This window comes from Phodopus roborovskii, unplaced genomic scaffold (assembly GCF_943737965.1).
Source record: "Phodopus roborovskii unplaced genomic scaffold, PHOROB, whole genome shotgun sequence".
NCBI classification, from domain to species: domain Eukaryota; kingdom Metazoa; phylum Chordata; class Mammalia; order Rodentia; family Cricetidae; genus Phodopus; species Phodopus roborovskii.
Genome location: NW_026126424.1, coordinates 2147727 through 2164042, shown reverse-complemented (window position 1 = coordinate 2164042; position 16316 = coordinate 2147727). Strand labels below are relative to the sequence as shown.

Genomic DNA, 16316 nt, shown 5'->3' with positions numbered 1-16316 from the left:
TCTCATCATTCTTTCCATTGGAATCAGCTTTGAAAAATATTCCCTCCATTTTGGTTGACTTTCATTAAAACAAGGGGAAATTTTTTAAGTCAAAAATTTTAAGTCAAAAAGAAGTCCTTTTAAATGGCCTAATACTTTGGGCTTCTGTCCTCTTCTCCATGCTGTGTAAATATTTTTTTCCCTACAGAAGTTGATTGTATGTTCTTGTATCCAGCAATGACCAGCAGCTTCCAGAGCTTTGGATTTTACTGTTAGCCATCAGGGACAGAACAGGAACTGTGTCCACCCCCTCCATCATTTCCTAATAGCAGGCAACCAGAACTTGCTTTAAAACATCCCCCAAGAGGCATCCTAAAGCACATCGTCTAGCAGCTCAGCATCCTGTTTAAGCAATTAATACCTTAGTCAAATCTGTGCTCGTGTTGTTAGGGTCAGAAAAATTCATTTTTTTCCCAAACAGTGATCTATCAAAGAAATGCTTTTTAAAATGTATGTAAACTGGGAACTGTAGCCAGTGAATGATGCTTGTAGAGTCATTTGTTTCTTGGCTGACTGTTTTGAGGATCATGTTGGACTGATAATTTTATCCACTGTCCATGTGACTTCCCACACTGCATTAGAGACCTTAGGCCAATGTACTTATACTATACATGGTACAGTGTAACTAAGATGATTTTTGCTTTATTGCTCTGTAGAAACTATGAACTGAAATCATTTGGGAGGAATTTAATAACTCCAGTAGTTTGGGAGCTACTGTAATAAGCCAGTAGCATTGACATGACTCAAGCAATAGAATAAAAAATTATGTCATTCCTCTCCCGAGACATTATTGTTTAAGGTTTAAGAAGAAAAGGGGATTGGATATATGTATTCTATGATTATAATCATTCCTATAATTTATATCACAGTCAGAGTAGGCACATTGTTCTTCCAGGTCCTGACGAGGTCATGCAATTTCAACCTATCCCTTTCCTTGTCTCCTTCTATCACCCACCCACCATCCTTTAGTGTTCTTTGAAAATGTACATGTTCCTCAGTTTGGCACTTTGCACCTGTCTCCTTGCCATAAACACTCTTCTCGCTCACCAGGTAGGCATATGGTGCACCTGACAAAGCTCTATTTATCACCGAGTCTCCCCAGAGCTGCTAGTTTAACACGTCCTCCCGTCTACTTCCCCCTTCCTTAGCCCCTTTTTTACATTTGCACTCATTTCCTGGCAGAACTTCACAGGTTGTTGGCTGTCCTTCTACATTCACTAGAACATGAAGCCAGAAGGGCATGTAGTTGTGCCCATTTTTGTTAAATGCCTATAGCATTGCCTGACATTCAGTGTGCAGCTAATTATTAAGTAAGTAGGTAAATGGATGAATAAAAACACAATTCACTAAACAATTTACTATGGGTCAACTGTCCCACATACTAAAAATATAGAATGGAAAAAAATAACCTTTACAATAACACAAAACGTTACAGTAATGTTACTAATTCTATGAAAAAGTCTTATTATGATGGCACTTTGCAGAATGATGAAGCAGACCTATCCCCAAAGGCAAGGACATTGAACTTGGATTCAGATAAAAAGCCCCAGTTATAGCAAGCACCCAGAGTTGTTGAGATACTTACGTGGTAAACTAAACTCCTATCCAAGTCCAGCCTCTTCTCAATAGCTACAGAGGTTGTCAACAGATGTTTAAATAGCATTTCAGGAAGTGTCCTCAGGCAGCAGTATGCAGAAAGACACAGGGAGACAAAAGGCCATTAATTAAATGTCACATTAACTAGAGAAGGAGCAAAGGACTTCAGAATGGACATAGCTGTGCAGCACATGGGGAGGGGCCAGAAAGACACACTGACAAGCCTGATAGACTCAGGCAGGGGAAGTCGGGCAGGGGGTGTTCTCAGACCTGAGCTAATCCACTTTTGGTTAAAGACAAATATTCCCTTGGGAACTATCATATTTGACTTACTTGCTGACTGTATACTATATACTGAATATTGTATATAATCATTAGAATGGAATTTAGCAGAGGTGTAGAAAATAGGGACAATCAAGTATGTTGTATAATTCTCGCTTATAATCTATCTAAACTTTGTTTTGCATAATTCTCTGATACTTTCTGGCAGATCATGAAAGTGATGAGAGTTATATATACATTGATGATAATAGTATTTCTCCACACAGAATTTTTCAATAGCTTTTAATCCTTTAAATGAAGCTATTTCCACTATACAAAATTCTTCAATATATTTTATGTCACTCAGAATCTATATTGACATGAGCATATTTCAAGATTCAAACTGTACATGATACTTAAACTTAAAGAAATATACTTTTATGTCAGTAATCTACATATAGCATAGTTTCTCATTTTAAAACATACAGGAATTATTTTTGAAAAATCAAATTTCTATTTTGACTGTGTACAAAAATTTTCAAAGTATAAATGTTCCTGCCAAGAAAAATGTCTAAGAAGAAATACTGTACTAAGAAAAATGGTCCAAATGAAGTATAACACTATTCTGAAAACTGTTTTATCCAAACTTACTAAAATATTGATAAAACCCTAAATAGAACTACTTTAGAAGTCTTAAACTACTGGAATCCTAATATTAGTAATAAAAAGAAACATTAGGTTCACTAGTGAACAAGCATTTATAATATCCTTTATCCAAGCCATTATTTGGATTGAAAGAATAATTTTAAGAATAGGTAAGTTAGGCCAGCAAGCTGGTTCAGCATAAAAAAGCAGTTGGTACACAGACCTAGCCACCTTAGTTCAAGTCCCAGTATCCATGTGGGAGAAAAGACTCTGTTGATTTTTCTTTTCACTTCTATACACACATCATAGAATATATCCACATTTTTATACATACGTCACATACACATGTACACACACACATATGCATACCACAGACAATAGTTTTTAAAAAGGTTGCATGAGCTAATGAATTAGTCTATATAATTGCCTATCACTTTATAAACTCTCATTTGTACCAGAAAGAAAACTAATGAGATGCACATGTCTTAATGAGCTGGTAACAACATACCTTAATTTCAAAACTGATTTTTGAACAGGAAACTTAAGTTATTCTCTTATATTTAATTTCTATATTGTCACAGATATATAACAATGTCATCAATTTAAACATATTTAAAACATACTTTTAAAAAATCTTTAGTGCAGTAAGTGTGTGTGTGTGTGTGTGTGTGTGTGCGCGCGCCCAAGTGTGTGTTTATTTACTCAAAAGTATGTCTGTACCTTGTGTTTAACTCAGCTTTCCTCCTGATCCCCTTCTGGTAATGGATGACGCTCTCCTTGGCTCCTGACCATTTTTCCTGCAGTGAGACTTAAGAATTATATGTACATTTTTTGTAACTGAGAATATATCTTGGCAGCAGACTTGCAAATAATCTATAAGACATGTATTCATAATTCAAAATTAATGGTAAATCTTTTTCAAGTCCCTTTTAGGAGTTTACAAAACTAACACTAGGTATTCTTTTTTTTTTTTAATCTGAAGGGAAAATATATTCAATTTCTTTGGTTATTTGATTTTTCTTAACTATTGCATTAAAATATGCTAGTCTAATTTTATGTGATTAGTCTTTCCAGATCTCTGGCTTAATGTGACCATGCAACAAAGGCCAAATCAGAAAATTCCATGTATGTTAGTCTCCATTTACAATACTTGATGTACAAGTCTCTTGTTTTTCCTTGAAATTATTCCCCTGAAATGGAATACCCAATTTAATGAACGAGATTTTTTTTTCAAGTGGCAGAGTTAGAACGGGAATGCAACCATTGTGAGTTGGACATATAGATCCTCCATCTAAACACAGAATAAACGCAGTCCTCATCAGAATTTCCTTTCCAGCCTCAGTGTGTCACGAAGGGAAATGATCTGGAAACACTTGAGAAGATGGAACCCTGGGCAATGATAAACCCAAGGCTGTTCTCCCTTCTCAGATCCCCTATCACAGCTTGCAACTTCGGCCCTTGCTTAGCACTGACATTCATTTCCCAAACAATTTACACATGTGAGGAAATGATTAAACATGTTTATGTGCTAAAAAGAAAGAAGTGGAGAAGAGCAGGCTGATACAGATGCAGGGGTAATTGATTGGAAAAGGTCCCCCTGGGCAGAGGCAAGGATGGATTCCAGAGTCTACCTGATGTATTGGCTTGTGAGGAGGAGGGGCTCTTCTCCCTCTGAGGTCCATGTGGGCTTGGGTTGAGGAGAGATGTGATCTGGATGGGATTTACACCTGATGCTCTATTTTCTCTGAGAAATCTAAAATGGAGAATTTCAAACAGGAGGCAAGGTGGGTGGGGACAGTGCCCACAGAAATGCAGACAGTGAGCCTGTTAAAACACGGTTGGTGGCTCTGGTTGTTCAACAGAGTGAGTCGAGAAGGAATAAGAAACTGGTATGACACCACAAATTCAATAACCCAAGGCTGATTATAGAGGAAATGAGTCTTCCTGTGAGGGCTGTTCAAACTAGCAAGGGGAACAGGTCTCTGGATGCTTCTAAACACTGTGTCTCTTTAATTTTTTTAAAATCCATGAGCCATTCTTCCCCCTGATGATCATGCTTATGCTTTAGGCCATGTTACAGAGTATGAATGTCAGCTGCTGATTAATGGAAACATCCCACATTGAAAACCAGCCATTGGGGTAGCATGGTGCACTGAAGGGCTTTTGTGTAAATGGTGGCCTCGATAAACTCACTAAAACACAAATCAATTTCTTCAGGAACTAAAAAGAAGGCCTAACGCATATATTTAAAAGTAGACATAAGGAGTCAGAAATGAGGTTTTAGTTCTGTGTGTTCTTTTCCATTGTCGGAAAGCCAAGCCTTAATCTAAATTAAGCCAACAGATCCTAACACTGACTTTGTGGTTGAGAGCTGCTCAATTTCCTAACTGTCACATTTGCATTTTCTAAGTAAATATTCCTCTTCATCACACTAAAAACTGTATTCTGTCTGCCTCTCAGATAGCAGTCTGGCAACAGCTGGCAACATCTCTGGCAACTACTCCCTTCTCAGGTGCACACCAGGCCTTTAGCCTTAGCCTCACAAATTTGTAAACAAGATTTTGTGCAGGTCACTTGCCTACATTTCCAAAGAATAAAACACAGCCTGCTTCTCTGTGGCATCTTGTTTGCAAGCCTGCTTACCCGGGGTGTACTGGTGGAGGCATCATGGAATGCGTCCATTCTCTAGGGAATGGTGTTGAATTCTAATGCTTCTAGCAACAATATCCCCAGCCCTCCAAATGAGACAGATTTGATAGCTTGACAGGAATATCAAGAAACAAATGCACTGGGACCCCAAGCATTTTCTTTATAAATGAGAAATCAGATCCCTCTTGTATGTGGCTAATGACTTTCAAAAAATATTTTTGAACACACACACACACACACATCATTTACCCACTTTGTATTTTCATCTGAGAATGTCCTTTCTAGCATTTTTTAAGTACAGCAAAGAGAACCTTACAGAATAGGAGGACTTGGTTCTGATGGCTGGTTGGTTGGTTGGTTGGTTGGTTGGTTGGTTGGTTGGTTGGTCATCTAAGCTTAAAGGGCAGCGGTATTATGTTAATTGAATTCTTTTTCCTCTTTTAGGGACCTCTGGGGCCTCCGGGACAAAAGGTAGGGTGTGTATAGCAGTGTTAAGAGAGTACTTATGCTCCTTTGTCTAAAGAGAGCAAGTGAAGTGATGGGTGATATTGATGACCATAAACAATGATGGAGTTAGTGTACTCTGTGCATTCTGCTGTCTAAAACATTTCATTGTCATGCATTAGAATTGCCTTAGATTCCTAAGCATGATGTTATTACGCATCAGAATGTGCCTTGGATTTCCATTCTGTTTCATTGTAGACTATTTGGTAAGTCCAGAGAATTTTTTGAGCTGTCTGCTGAACCTGTAGGTTATGGAATATTTAATTCAAATATTGGTAACACATTCTGACAGCATTTACAACACGCAGGATCATGTGACGCTGCAAATTGATTGCTGGCCTTGGTCAACTATATAACTGCCAAATGGCCACAGAGCTGACCCTAATAGAGGATATTCTTGTTGCTTGATTCGTTGCACTGCTTGGCTCGCTTCGTGTCCCCCTTGTCTCACTCAGTGTCCCCCTTGGCTGAGGTAAACGGAAAAGTGACTTCCTGATTATAATTTCCATCTTAGCCACAATCACCAAATTGCATTCTAAAGGGGAGGATCTAGTCTTCAGAGGTCTCACCAGCGGTCCAGCAGTAAATACAGCATTAGCCATTGAATACCAGTAAGTCCCGTTCACTGCTAACCTCCCACCCTGAACGGGGAGGGAGAGGATGTCCAACTTACTGAAAACAATTGTGTTGTAACAGGTGGGAAAGTGATTGCTCTTTATCTTTGGATTTCATCAAAGACAGGGACATTTTATCCCCAAGTGCCAGGCATGTGGCATCTGTTGAAACATAATCCTTCAAACCGAGTCAAGGGCCTGCACTGTGAGACATCTTGCATGCCAGAACAGTTTGTCCCTCACAATAATGTCTTTATTAAGCTCAGTGTGAAATTGCAAAGCTAGCCTCATCCACGTGCAACCAGGATAAAATGCCGGCTCCAGTCTTCAAGATCTTTAATTCCCACCCATAGGATCATGGGCTACATTAAGAAACTTGCCAGCTCAATTTGTTTGGCATATACTTTTTCTCCAGTGGGCTATTTTTAGAGCAGTTTCTTGATTATCATGACTATTTAATAAAAATTCCTCTTCCATTATTACAAAAGAAATTTAATATACAACTAAGAAAAACAACCTGTTTTCTTGTTCTACACTGAGAATGAGCACAAAAAAACCAAACAACAACAACAACCCACAAAAACACCTTTTCCAGCGCCTAAGGAAGGTAGGGGCAAAGAAGAAATGACATTTCCTTTTGAAAACATTTACTAATACTCCCTGTATTCGCTTAAATATCATGGACTGTCTCAAGTAGCGATCGGTTTTCCTTCTCTCAGTTGAGCCATCTTCAACCAGCTGTTCTTTCTAAACTAGTGGGTATGTGTGCTCTTGTTTACCTTCAACATCAAAATACAGAAGTTGTGTTGTTTCGGGTCAGCACACAACATGTGTGTTGCTTTCTTGAGTCTATCTGAGAAGCCATATCTCTTAGGAGATTTAAGCTCACTTCCTGAAAGTCCAGAGGAAAAGTAGTCCAAATATAACAAAGCTGAGTTTCCAGCACAGGTCCCTCATGTAGTAGAGTAAGCAGTTGCTTTTTTAATTACCCTCTGTTTCGTGTTCTATAAACTTGGCAAATTCAAGAGTCGCTGCTACTGCTCAACTTTTTCCTGGTGGAATTAAATTGTCTATGTCTTTAAAACAAAACTTAGAGCCATGTGGCCTCCTGGATGTCACCGCTTTCAATTTATGTGAGATTCTTTAAGTTATGTTATAGTTAAGTGAGTATTCAGAAAGAATATTAAACTTTATCTCTACTTTCTGGGACAGTATGAAGATATGTCTAGATTATTAGATACTAGAACTCAGTGGATCTAGAAAACACAGCCTAGAAACCTTTTGTATGGGTGCTAGAGTATGTTTTAGTCATGTAACATTGTGGCTTACATAACAAACACTGCACAGACTTAGATCTGAAATACTGATCAAGATATCAACTTAATTTAATCATGTGTTTCCTTAGGGTTCCATCGGAGCACCTGGAACCCCAGGCATGAATGGGCAAAAGGTGAGTTTGCTGATTGTGGCATTTATTGAATAATTTGGAGACTGTTAAGAGTAATGTCATTAATAAGCTTGTATGTTTGTGAATACAAGAAATCCATTAGAACAAGAATGCAAATGAGTTGACTTTAAAGAAGCAGTGGTCCCCAGCTATAACTTCCATTGTTAATATATTGGATGTGCTCCATTTTGTTAAGTTACTGTAGATGAGGTAGGGAACAGGAGGGATCCTGTACTCAATATTCAACTACTATATTCATTCTGGTCATGGATAAATTAATATATGATATTTCTTTGATTAACAAAAGTTATTTATATGAGAACCCATTAACATTTTCTGAACCAGAGCAAGCTCTTTTCACTATTAAGCAAACCCGAGAATTAAATGGACTTTCCATATGCTGGTACTATTAACTTCTGGTGTGTTGTTAATAATGGAGGGGATCAGATCAGGTCTCTCTCTCTCTTTCTCTCTCTCTCTCTCTCTCTCTCTCTCTCTCTCTCTCTCTCTCTCTCTGTGTGTGTGTGTGTGCCTTTCCCTCCCTTACACACACACTTCTCCTTGCATGTGTTTATTTCTTTCCATAACATATTTATCATTTGGAGAATGCATCTAATGTTACCCACAGGAAGCCTGGTGTCTGTGCACTTAACATGATTACCAGCTCTGCACTCTGGAACCTCTACAGAGATGAACAAAGCCACTGTGGGACCTCACAAAACCCAAAGTTGGCGCAGCTCACCATGGGCCAGGAAGCTGGGGCTGAGACTTTCCTGTCTCCCTCTGAAATCTAGACCTAGCCCTTAGAAATCTCGTGACTCGTCTTCTCATCTTCCAGAATATTTTAAAGTCCTGGACCCTGGACCAAGTTTTGAAATCACACAAGGACCCCAGCTCTCACTGAAAGAACAGACTTGAACATGACCATTTCATCTTGTCTGTCTTCCTTTCTCTCTTAAGACCTCTTAACTCCACTAAGTAGCTAAGAACATAAACCCAACACTTATATGCTGTGTAGATTCTGACAAAGTCTTTGAATTCTCTGACATCCCTTTCTGCCTCCATGTGAAGAAGATGATCACAATCCCGGCCTCAAAGGCCATGTAGGGATTAAATGTATTAACAAGCCTTTATAACAGTGTCTGACACTACTGTTAAACTTTTCCTGTATTATTTCACTTTAGTAGAATGCTAAAGGTTTGACTGATCTGTATTTCAAAGAGGTAGTTCAGAATTACTCAAATTCCAAGGAAGATGAATATTCCCAATCAAGGTTCATAGTACCCTCATTACATTAGCCAAATACTGAGTACTCACCCATAGCCCATGCCAGAGCCTCATTTACACTTCTGTAAAAATGTACATTCTTCTGTCCCAGTCCTGGTAAAGATAGAAGATTGACTTTCTTTTTACAGAATTGCAGATCATGGAGGGGAAACATGATCAAAAATTTGAAAAGTGCTTGCTATAAGGGAGATTTGAAGGTTGCATAACTTGGGATGTTTTGAAATTGGAGAAGGCCCAGCTTGCATGCATGCTTAATATTTTGCTTTGTCTTTGTCTTTTTTGATTTTTTCCTTTGTCCAACTTTGAAAGTCATCATGAAAATTTATAGAAACCTTTGACCTGAGAAAAACAACTTGAAAGTTGTCTTTTGAAGCATTCATTTTTTTTTTTTTTTTAAACAAGGAAACACACGATCTCCTTGGAAAGAGAAAGGAATGTGACATTTTCTTGTCCTAGTCACCGCATTTAAATTACGAATCATGGAAACAGCAGTGAATAGTCACAGCTTTATGTATCGCAATATATCTTTGCAGCATTTTAAATGTGTTTTCTCTGAAACAGTGGGAAGCCAGTATCCCATGTTTGTAAAGATATGAGCACAAGGCTGTGATAGCTCATTTTTCCTACTTCATGGACCTGGAACTGAAGGACTGTGGGTAGACCACCCCTTAATCCTCACTAGTACTTCAAGTTGTCATGGCAGCTAGATCATCTTTAGGAAGATAGGGATAGAAGGATTCTTTTTCAATAAGACAACCACTCTCTGTGATGTCTGTGACAGTAAGGGCAAAGTTGGCAATTATTCTATAGTTGGAGTGTCAGAGAATATCAGAAACTTCTAGAATGTATTTTTCTAAGACAAATGTTGAAAGTTACATCATAAGTTCTTGAAAGGACCAGTGTCCTGTAACTATCTTATGAAAGTGTTTACTTCCACATTACAATTTCACTTTTTCCAAAGTAGCTTTTTTTTTTTTTTTTGATGCCTAGAAAGTCATTCTCTAGCTACAGTTAAGCCATCAAAAATTTGGAAAATAACTAGACAGAAAGAAATGATTTTCTGTTGTGTTGGATAAAAGAAAATCATTTTAAGAAAACATTTTATTTCCTACCACACTACTTTCAAACCATTTAAGTTGACAAAATTGGTGATTGGTTATAGACAGTAAAGTTGATGATGACTTAGTTTTACATTTATTTTATTTTAAATATTGGCCACTTTGATTGGCAGCCTGAATGTTTATTTACTTATTCTGCTATGTATCTGTTACCTATTTCAATAATGCCAATGATAATCTCAGTATATTCAGATGGATACAGATCAGTGCCCATTGAAGGCTGCAGTGTGGTATAGAAGGAGCAATGCACTTAGGACCCAGCAGGTGGCTTTTCAGTGTCAGGTTCAGTGCAAGTGGTGTCACACATAAAGAAAGATTTGTAATGCCTGCAATGCAGTTACTAATGATGACTAAGTAATATGTATTTATGTCATGGTCTTCCAATTGTTTATACTGTGCTGAGTAAAAGGACTTCCACAGCAGTGACATAGTATGAAAGTCTAACCTGGATCCTTCTGGAATCAGCCTGTTAAGGGGCCTTCTGTGAAAAGTGTGGGGTAGTGTAAGGAGTAAGGTTTCCTTATTTAACCGCAATAGGGTAGGGTAGTGCAGCAAGAAAAACGGTACCTCCTAGCCTTAGCAAGAATGCTCCATGTCTTTGTCTGAACACACTATGAAACACTCTTATGGCTCTGGTATAAAAGACAAGAGGCCTTATAGTGCTAACTAGACAAGGTAATGAAAGTCAATGTTATTAATAGATGATCAATATCTATAGTGATTCTGACACATTTTGGGAGTCTCAACCCTTCAACTCTAGCATAGAGAAGAACCTCTTAAAGTCAACATAGGATGACAATTAATATACAGGGTTACAGAGGAAGCTTAGACTCTCCTTCTGTGGCCTCCCCAACCCATCTCCACCCAGTATAGAGTAGTCAAAATGTTAGGATCAGGGGTACAGGAAACGGGCTATGTCACGTATTACTTCAAAAGTGTCATCACTGCTAGTTAATGTCTCCAACTCTGGAGGTGACTGCTTCTGTTCTTTGAAGAATCCTTTTCTCTCTGGGCTTAAGATGTAGCTTTATCTACAAAAGAAAGGATGGTGTCAATTTATCTCCCAAGTCCCTTAAAGACACAGGTCCCAAAATGTCATTCGTGTTACAATACCCATTCAACACACTTCTAGCATCATTATTCCCAGCTCTGAAAGCTAGTTTTCCATACTTTGCACTGGTTTCCAGGAGCCAAAACAGGTCATATGCCATACAAACCCCACCAAAAATATGAATAGTTGCTGCTAGTTACATTGAACAAAAAGTAAGTTGTATAATTCTCATGTATAGGTTCTGTTGGTTAAAACTTGGGTGATATGCTTGATGTGCTCACAGGCAAATGCAACCCATGGACTCAGCTAAACCCTGCTCCTGGAGAAATGCTCTATGCAGAAATGTGGGATACTTAAAGTATCAATGTTAAAATGAAGACACATTTGGCAGAATTGATGGAATTTTCTAGTTTTATCAGAATACTTGGACATTAGTTCTTTCAAAATCTATATTCACAATAGGTATTATTTTAAATCCTTTATTTTTCTTTTCTCTCATATGTTTATCTTACTTGGCTCAAGCACCGTAAACCCATCACCAAAATAATTCATTTGAAAAGCAATTAGTGTAAGTGCCATGGAAAAAGAAATCTGGTAACAGATAAGCAAACTTGAACATGAAAGACCCAGCATATGTATATCTTAGCAAAAAAACTCCTTTTCTATTTATGACTAGAAAAGAGTGTCAACTGTTTTTGTGATTAAAAGCAAATTATTTTTGCTTTAAAAAAAAAAAAACTAGGATTTTTCAGAGTTCTGGGTCATACGGATTCTTGCAAAAAAAAAAAAAAAAAAAAAAGTATAGATGAGCTTAGCCACTATAGTTTTCAAAAGCTTTTCTAGATCATATTTTTTATGTTTAAAACATACTGTAAAAAAATGAGAACAATGTGTCATCTCTGGATCTACCCCAGATAGCTGTGTGGTTTTTAAGTGACATTAAATTTTCATTAGCTTGTGGCCATGGTATTTGGAATGCTGTTTCATCTCTTACCCAGGAGTCTCATAGTTCTTAGCTGACATTCGTCTTCACAAAATACTTCTAATGGCATTTTTTATTGTAAGTATATTTAGAGAGCAGATTAATTGAAGCTTCCAGGCTTGCAAAGGTCAAGCCATTGACTCAAGTCTACACAATTAAACCACACAGTGAACCCAATATTCTGTGCTTGATTCAGTCAGCGTAACCATTAAACACAATGTCTTTCTTGTTTCAATCTTTTTTAAAGTAGAAATTAAGGCCTGAAGATGTAGGTCAGCAATAAGCATGTGCTTGGCATGTGTACGGCTAAGATTCTGTCCCCAGCACACCCCCAACTTTGAATTAAATTGTTGAAGGATTTCATCTGTTGTAGGTCTATTTGCTGGAGCCTAAAAGTTTCCTATAGCAAAATTTGCCAGTGACCTATGTAATTGTGCCTTTCTGTAGTTGTCCTAGTTGTCCGGTAAGTAAAAACAGTAAGAAATGGCTGACTTCTGATCCCAGATTAAATCATTAATTGTTCATTGAAATTATCCTACAATAATTTACTCCTTGCATTGGTTAATGGTGGGAATTGAATTACATTTGTTTCATTTCCTGTCTTCTTAAATTAAAGATTATGTAAATTAGAATCCTAAGAACCTAAGACCACTGGCCCCATAGTTACCATGGTAACATTCATCCTTTCTCGTTAGCATCTTCATTTACCTATTAGTCATTCTTCTGTAAGATCACTGCATCCTTTAGTGTGCTTCACCGGGTCTCAAACATTCCATATGTTGCTCACTCTATTCTTGAATTGACGTCTCATTCAGTTCAACTTGTTAAATGAAACTAAAGATAGCCCTATCTTTTAGATAATTAATTTTAATTCTCTTTAGCAGAAAATATAAAGCCTCTTTGCTGTAGAGTAACATTTTCTTCCAAATCACTGCTCGCCCTCCACTTCATATAAGCATGTTACTCCAAAATTGAATGCTAGCTGTTAGTCTCACAGATGAAAACATTGGGGAAAAGGAGAACAAGCAGTTAAGGAATTGATGGGTAGGTAGGGGTGGGGGGTGGGGGGTGTTAGGTATCTGAATAAATTGTGCCATCATGAAGCCCACTTACCTGACATCTTAAATTAAAAAGAGTATAGTTTATAGAAGAGCAAACAGAAATACTGACTCACTAGAGCTGATTAAATTGCATATATAATTTGGAAAAGCCACTTTTCAAAACCTCCCTTAAATTTGTCTATTGATTCACTTGCTGATTTCTTCAGTCATTCAGTTACTCTGCACTTACAAGTGCCAGGTGTCAAGGCTCTAAGATTAAAAGCTATGTCTGCCATCATGGAATTCCCAAAGTCTGTTAAGTTTCCATGGCAGAGAAACACAGGGCAGCCTAGCCAGGTAGGAAGGGATGAAGAGGATTGCATTCATGTAGGGGATAATTAGCATCTCACAGGATTTGACAAGGGAAAGAGAAAATGCTACTGTATTGCAGTGTGGGCAGGGTAAGTTGTGGACAATTTTGGGCTTGGGATTCTGTGTCTAAAACACAGTATTTAACTACTGTGGGTTTCATATTCATCACGGACAATTTTTCCTCCGAATTATTTGCCACTAAATCAATCACAAAACATATTTTTATGTCGTGGGTTCTTATCTCTGAATAATAGATTTATTTTGAAATTTGTATTAAATAATAGAGCTGTTGTGAAATTACTTATGGTGACGCTCTTAGCAGGTTTCTTTTGTTGTACACCAGGCCAGATGCCAGGGGGCTGGTAACCGTCACCCTGATGTGAAACAGCATCTCTGCTGTTAATTTCTAAGAGCCTTCATTTCTTTCAGCACTTTCTTCTCTCTCTTCTCTGCTCAGCAGAGAGAAGAGAAATTGTATAATCACTGAAATTATTCATCACCTATTAACTTGCAGGCATGGTTTTAAGTGTTGAATGCATATCAGCTCAGAGTCCCATAGCAGTCCTGTGAAGTAGGCGCTGTGATTAAATGAGTTACAAATGAGGACACTGAGACTCAGAGACAGTAAATAGCCTTCCCATTGCCCCACAGGTGTCATTAGCAGGACACACCTGCAAAGCCAGGTGGTCTGTTCCTACTACACAGTCAATGCCAAGAGCGTGGATGTTAGGTTGATACCAAACTTTGTGTGACTTTGGACTTTAAATTTCTAGAAACCTCAGCTTCCCAATTTGTCAAATAGAAATTGTAAAATGGGTTTCAAAGACCAGTCAGAGATCATAGTGGAAGAAATAGGTGTGATTTCCTATTTTAAAACCTGTGTTCCTCAAGTTGGGCCATGAGTGCCTCCGTGATTTCAAAGTCCTCAGAGTGCTCCAAAGGCAGGTGAGTAGGAAGTTTTTCATTCTGTCCTTCCTCCGTGACCTTTAGAACTTTTCCCAGTTAAACATACCACTTCAATCTTCTGTTAATAATAAAATGGAGTCTCTTTCAAGGAAGAAAAAAAAAACCACATCACTCAAATTATATGCAGATACTTATTTAAGAACAACACTTCATGAGGGAAAGATGCCCTCCCCCTTTGCCCCTGTCACCTGGGGTGGGTGAGGGAGCTGACCCCCCCTTACCAGCTACAGCACTCAGACACTCACCTCACCTGAGCAGCACAGGGATGCAGAGGGCATGGGAGATCGGGTCCCACCCCTCATCTGCCGTTTGCTGCCCCCCGCGCCCCCCGCGCCCCCCCCCCCCCGTCCACCGCTGCCTGTAGCAGGTAAGAGAGCTGACCCTGCTCCTCCCTCATCAGTGTTTGAATGCCCAAGTTTGTAATCACCAAGGGTCTTTCCAATGAAAAACACCAGGGTGCTCCCAAGGGAATCTTCCCAGTGCATTAATATGCTCAAGGCAAACAAAGCCTCTCATATGCAAATTGTACCCAGATAAATGTAGTCCAACTATGTTGGGTGACCTCCCAAACACTGATCCCTTTGCTTTCTAGTACCGCTCTCCAGATTGTTTTGCATACATGCCTCTCTGAATTATCAGCATAGGATGCTAAGGTATTGATGAGCTGACTTCTTCTTCCAAAACTAGCTCATGCTGGGATTTATTAAGTCACTGTGATTTATTATACATTTTTACGTATTTGTAATTTTTAGACAGTTACCATTTTCTCCCTTAAGTTTGCTAGGTTTACTTTAGTTATTATTTCAATCAGCTTAAGAGCCATGTCAACAAATGATCCGAAGCAGTGTTTTTGAATTTAATTCCTGGCTGGCATACCTGTCTGCTTTTCAACTAATTAATAGCACATTGCCAAAGAGGACAGAGCTTCTAATTTGATGGGAGAAGTTTACTGATGGGATAAACAAGACAAAACTCCCCTACAGGGATGCCCAGTCCTCTGATGCATAACCAAATCTAATTGTCCGGGATGAGGTTTATGGTTTTCCTTTCATCGTGGTCTGAAGCCTTCTTTGCCTCCAGAAAATGCAAATGAACGTAACAGGTGTTGGGTGTCAAGTAGAAGCTGAAAATGTTATGGCCTGATCCTCACTGACGCTGACTTCCCAGAATGCTCTGGGAGGGAGGGGAAAGGTGAGATGGAAGAGGGAGAGGTGAAAGCCAGGGAGACCAACCCAGACTGTGCCTGTGACACCCCAGGGCTGGGGGCTGGCATTCAGGGCCTGAGGGAGACAGCCTATGGCGAGACAGAGGACGAGGAACTAGCCAACACTTTTGAATTTGGGGAAAGCAGGGATAACATGCGCAAGTATACGAATTAGAACAGCCAGGCTTGGACTCCAGAGCCTGGGAATTTGGGTAAAAGCAACATTTAATCCAGTCTATGGAGAATAAAGATCCACTAGGTAACTCTATGGCCCAACAACAAAGGATAATGGTAATACTAAATCTTATAAGGAGCAAGGGAGCAATGACTCCAGCCCCACACTGTAGAAGTACAGAAGTAGAAATACTTGGAGCTAGCAGATACTGCCCTAAAGCTGATTCAGTGTTTAATGCTGAAAAGAAACATGGTAAATTGAAAGAGATATAAGCAAGACTGGGATGAGGGGATTTGCTCTCTAGCCTCACAGCTGCCTCTTTGCCCTTCTTTGCCTCTCAGACACTTACTTTCCCACTCTGAATAT

The 16316-nt window shown here is 38.8% G+C and overlaps 1 protein-coding gene across 1 annotated transcript in view; it reads left to right on the top strand.

Annotated features, from left to right (window-relative positions):
• Positions 1 to 16316, top strand: part of Col25a1 (collagen type XXV alpha 1 chain) — a 370915-nt gene that overhangs the window by 274085 nt on the left and 80514 nt on the right. The window contains exons 11-12 of the mRNA XM_051185506.1: positions 5635 to 5661; positions 7714 to 7758. Coding sequence (XP_051041463.1) covers positions 5635 to 5661; positions 7714 to 7758 — 72 coding nt within the window. The remainder of the gene's footprint in view (positions 1 to 5634; positions 5662 to 7713; positions 7759 to 16316) is intronic.